The 5,818-nt window shown below is 36.5% G+C and overlaps 1 protein-coding gene across 1 annotated transcript in view; it reads right to left on the minus strand.

Moving 5' to 3' along the window:
• Window positions 1-655: 655 nt before the first annotated feature.
• The window catches only part of EMC7 (ER membrane protein complex subunit 7), a 20,196-nt gene continuing 15,033 nt past the window's right edge, over window positions 656-5,818 (minus strand). Inside the window, exons 4-5 of the mRNA XM_007940490.2 lie at window positions 3,545-3,625; window positions 656-808 (exon numbers count right to left, since the gene is read on the minus strand). Of these exons, the coding sequence (XP_007938681.1) occupies window positions 656-808; window positions 3,545-3,625 (234 nt within the window). The remainder of the gene's footprint in view (window positions 809-3,544; window positions 3,626-5,818) is intronic.

The raw sequence follows: 5,818 nt of genomic DNA on the forward strand, positions 1-5,818 counted from the left end.
AGTATCACTACGGAAGTAGGATTGCCCAACCTTCCTTCCAAGGAGTGGCTGGTGGGTTTGAACCGCCAGCCGCCTGGTTAGCAGGCAAGTGTCTTAGCCACTATGCTACCAGAGCTCCTAATATTTCAAATATTAGGAAATGTTAAATTCAGGGGCAGAACTAAGATTTTTGAAAGGTCTGGCTACACAAAAAATCATGATGCATGGTGCTCTAAGAATACCAACCATTTTTTTTAAAACAGGAAATATCAATTTCAAACCTCAGATAATGAAAGACAGATGAAAACTGCAAGAAAAAAAAAGAAACATTAAGAGGAAAAAAATGACAAGATAATTTTATCTTTGGATTAAGACTTATTTTAATATACATAATGTATAGCACTTCATATAATTTATTAATGTCATTTTCTATAGTACACTGTAATTAATTCAGTGACATCAATATTGATCTCATACAAATAAAGGATGAAAGCTGGGTTTTCTTGTGTACCAAGTACAAAACATGTGCTCAAAGTTATCACATACAATAGTTCTAAGAGATCAGCTTTCAGGTTGAGTCTAGTTTACAGTAGTTGCTTCACACGGTTTTCCCTCAAGGGTTGGATGTCACCCAGTGTTGCTGTGTCTGTGCAAATACGAGCTCTGGACTGCCCGACTACCTCCTTTTGCCAGCTCCACTTTTGCCTGTTTTACTGCTACCACTGCTAGATTTGCCAGACGATTTTGAAGAGAACAGTCTTGTCATGAATTCAGAAACATCAGGCAATTCATGGTTGGAATTCAGCATATTCATTGACTGTTCCATCTCCTACAGGGAGACAAAAGCACAACGACATGAAATGCACTGGGATCCTTCAAGTCATTTTAACTTCTAATATTCTCTACAGAAGGAAGAAAGATGAGAGCAGAACAAGTAAAAGATGTTAGTTCTAAGCAATGATGTAATGTCATATCAAATAGTACATTAAGTATACCTCATTAGTAATCATATTTTATACCTTCTTGCACTACTAAAGGTGCTTTGGTGTCACAGTGGTTAAGGCATTCAGCTACTAACCCAAGGTCAGCAGTTCAAACCCAACAGGCACTCCACAGGAGAACGATGAGGCAGCCAGCTTGCGTAAATATTTATAGCCTTGGAAACTCTATGCTGCAGTTCTACTTTGGTCTATAAGGTTTTTGTATTACTAAGCATTTAGTATATGGTCTATAGTAAATGTCCAGTGAATTCTTGCCTGGGGTTTGATTTAGCTTAAGTTTTCATAAAAAGCATTTTCTCTGATAATGGATATATTTGATAATATTCTTGATATTTTATATTTCTGATTATAAACGAAAAGCCAAACCTACTGCCATCAAGTCAATTCCAACCCACTGGGTTTCCAAGACTGTAAATCTTTGCAAAAGTAGATTGCCTTACTGTCTTCTCGTGGAGCAGCTGGTGGGTTTGAACTGCTGGCCTTCTGGTTAGCAACCAGATGCCTTACCCACTATACCACAAGAGCGCCTTTTTCTGATTATAGTGCTAATTGTTTTAACTAGTGTTTTTTTAAGCTCCTGTTTCCTTTAGATGCATATAACCAGAATATCAATCTTTAATTATTATGTATCAAAGTATCAGGGAAGTTTGGAAGGTAACTGTAGTTTTTCCAAAAGTGCCCTAACTCCATAGTATTAAGTCTTGAGTACAGTATGTATCTCAATTACATCATCTAAAGCAAGCAACACACATTGCCAACAAGTTAATGGCTGGAGAGGATAAGGATCTGGCACTTTCATTTTGGGTTTCTGTCCTCTCCCTTATCGAGCCAACAATCTATAAAGTGCTGTTCTGCTTCTACTATATTAATGTAGTGTCTGCTTCATTTGAATTTTATAAGACATTTTCAAAAGTAAACTTAAAATTAGTGTAAGTTCAGATACAAAATAAAATAACAAATACTGTATTATTCATTATTTTAAACTGAACAGTATTAGAATATTAATTTGGAATTTCTCCCTTAAGGTGGAACTCATAAACAGGTTTTCAAAGAGAAGTTGATTTTACAGATAAGGTAAGAAAAGAAACATTATAAACATAAATCAAATATGTTAATATACCCTATTAATCAAGAGTTAAATGTAGATGGTAACAAGTCTTGAGCCCCTACAAAAATGTATCAACAACTCTATTTCTGAATCTGTTCCATTCTGAAGGTCTTGGATCAACAACTTTTTATAGTGCTTACTATGTCAAAGCACTTTGTAAGGAATGTACTTTTAATCCAGTGTACCTTCTGATGTTTCCTTCCATTGATATCACAGTTAAGTGACTTAACAGATACAAGGATTGCACAGAATGTATCATTTTCTGACCAACTTTGAAGCAAAGATGCCAACATTTAGCAATAAAACATTTTACAAGACTATAAAGTTTCATTTTTCAATAAAGCTTTCTCTGCCATTCTAGCTTGAAAAAGACATCTCCTATAGAACTTAATCACCTACTACCTTCACAACCATTTAATGTTTCCTGTGATTATTTTTATATATATTATTTCCCTATTAAAAAAAAAAATCCCCTGATAGCAAGCAGAGTGTTTTATGACTCTATTTCTTACATTTAACTGGACTATTAGCTTTTTGGGGAGCTTTGGTAGCATAGTGCCTAAGGCACTTGACTGCTTACCAGCAGGCTGGCGGTTCAAACCCACCAGCCACTCCTCGGAAGGAAGAAGGGGCAATCTACTTCCGTAGTGATACTGCCTTGGAAACCCAAGGAGGGGTCGCTATAAGTCAGGTCCGACTTGATGGCACATAACAACAACAACGAGCTTACTGACAACAGGGATACCAATATAATTTTTACAGCCCCAGAAATTCAAAACCTAGAAATTGCTTAATAAATGTTTATTGAGTATTGAATAAAATATCAACACATCAATATACCAAATCCAATGGAGGAACCTGGAATTCAGAAGATAATTGTTGATGGCTGTTGGACTGAAGAATGAACAACAGTTTTCAAAAACCCTATTGCCTTTTTTATGGAAGTCAACATTTAAGAGATAAATAATAGTGTCACTAAATTGGAAGCATTCTACTTAGCAACTCCTCTCTCCCTTGTAAAATCCCTATTCTATCTTCCCCCTTTGGTTTATCTGTATTTCTATTGTGAATCTGAACACATAAAACTCAATGTACACTCTGAAGAGAGTTTTGTAAAGACATATTATAATATCTATCATTTTACAAAATATTTGGATTAGATATATCAAAATTATGATGTATTTTAACTATTTAACGTGACACACAAAGAGACTAGGGCTAGTTAGATATGTTAGCTCTATGAAGAGACCCAGGCCTTTATCAGGCAGAACCAACTAAATGTATTTGGTCCAATGGAAACAGACTAATTAAATGCCAAGAACACAATAATGTGTTAACACAAACTCTATGTCATTTGGGAATTAGGATAAAAATGAAAAGACTCAAGCACCTAGTCACAATCTAAATCCAGATACCAGGATATAGTTCAAAACTCCACACTAGAAAATTATCCTACCCGTCTCATGTCGGGATCACTTGTGTTGACCACTTTGGGCAGAAGCACAAATATCAATAATGGAAGAACCATCATCATAACCTGTGAAAGAAAAGTAAATTCAGACAGTATTTTTCTCCCACTTAATACCTAGTGGAACAAAAATTGCACTTATTAACTAATGATGAAGCTAAAGATTCAAATGTTGTGTATAAAATAAAACTAGCAGCAAACAACCAATTCTACTGAATCAGCTCTGTTGATAGCAAGGTGTTCAACATCTGACTGTCCTAAATTGTAAGAAGCTTATCTATGCAGGTGTGGACTATATAGATATCCCATGTCATATATGTGCCAGTGATTAGTAGCTTTATTTAAGGCACCCTAGTAGCACGTGGTTAAAGCACTTGGCTGCAAAACAAAAGGTCAGCTTCTATAAATATTTACAGCCTTGGAAACACTATGGGGTAGCTCTACTCTTTCCTTATAGGGTCACTATGAATCTGTGTCAATTCCATGGCAATGGGTTGGGTTGGTTGGACAGTTTTATGTAACACGAACAGTTTGCAAACACAGCTATCCATTTACTTTCTTCAGTCTGCAGTCAGAGACTGGTGATCCTGATAAGCAGCTAGGCTGTTCTTTCCAGATGACTATGTGGGTCTTGGAGAAAACACTGTGAGCAATCCTACCACAGTAAGATTCACTGCATACCACTAGCACTTTTAGCTCCTTGATACTGTGTAGAAGAAACTTCCAGAAGCTTCTGGACAGCATGGACTTTGTTTTCTTTCTGCTCTCATAACCAATAATTAGAGCCCAACTTTTCATCCTCTGCATCCTTCTGATCTTTGTTTTCCTACTATGTGTAGAGAAATAGGTATGCAATATTTCTATTTATCATATTTACGCAAGTGAATGTGTAATGATAAGAACAATTACTGACATTTATATAGCACTGTCTGTGTACCAGACATTAGCTCATTCATTAACTCAATCCTATGTGATATATAATATGCCCTGCTTTACAGTTGAGGAAACTAAGGCAGACAGACTATGCCTAAGACACACAGAAAGTGGTAGACATAGAATTCCTATCCAGATATCCAAAGAGTTACACTATAATTAGTGTCCCTCTCACTAGCGTACATCCTTGAGAGCCTATAATATGGTAACAGGCAACAACTTTAGCAGAACAGTCTTTGATTTTTTCCAGCTAAAAAAACCTTTTTTTTTCAATTCTGACTGATCCCTTACTAAAGTAGTATTGAGGTATTTGTCTTCAATTTCATTAATTCTGTCTTCCACTGATTCAATTCTAACAAGCAAAGGCCTGTTCAATGCATTATCTATTTCTGAAATTTTAGTATTAATCTTCTAGATTTCTATCTGTAGATTTTGTATCATTTCTAATTTTTCTTTTGTCATTTTGTTCTTGCATTATCTTCCCAAATTATAAGGTTTTGTCTGTGTTTTCCTTGATCACTCAAACCATTAACTCACTGCCACTGAGTCAGATCTGACTCATAGCAACCCCTCCTTGGGCTGCCAAGATGGTATCACTACGGAAGTAGATTGCCCAACCTTCTTTCTGAGGAGTAACTGGTAGGTTTGAACCACCAGCCTTCTGGTTAACAGTCAAATGCCTTAGGCACTATGCTAGAGCTCCTCTCAATCCACTGGAGGTACCTAAATATAATTCTGAATTCCTTATCAGGGAGTACTAACACTACTGCTTCTTCAGGGATGTTTTCTGGTCCCTTGTTTCTACTACTTTATGTTGCTTCTTTGTGTGGACTGTGATGGTCTGCTGTCTCTATGACATTGTGACATCACTGTATTTATATTTAATTGGCGATTGTATGCTGATGTGATTCTCCCAGTATTTTTTTTCTTTTGTTCTGTTTTGATATATCAGAGTAAGCAGGGTAGTACACTTCTCTATTCACTAGTTGGTAGCACTTATGCACTCACCACCTATCTCCTGGTGGGTGTGGTAAAGAATGAGAGTAGGTGCACAGATCTATTAGGTGTTTGTGAAGGGCAGTGAAGGGTGAGTCAGGCTCATACTGGCTATCATCTATCGTTGGCCAGTTGGTGAAGAAGTAAGTAGTGGGTCTCACTCAGTAAGTAGGGATATAAGAAGTACAGATATGGCTTGGTTGTACAGCACAGCTGCTGTCTCCCACCCAATACGACAAAAACAACACTCAAAGAAAACACCAAAAAAGTTAAAACAAGAGGGCAAAAAACACACATTGCATAAACACAGAGGAACAACTGCCAAAAAAAGGA

Source organism: Orycteropus afer, unplaced genomic scaffold, assembly GCF_000298275.1.
Source record: "Orycteropus afer afer isolate SDZICR_OR568_19922 unplaced genomic scaffold, OryAfe1.0 scaffold00068, whole genome shotgun sequence".
Taxonomy (NCBI): domain Eukaryota; kingdom Metazoa; phylum Chordata; class Mammalia; order Tubulidentata; family Orycteropodidae; genus Orycteropus; species Orycteropus afer.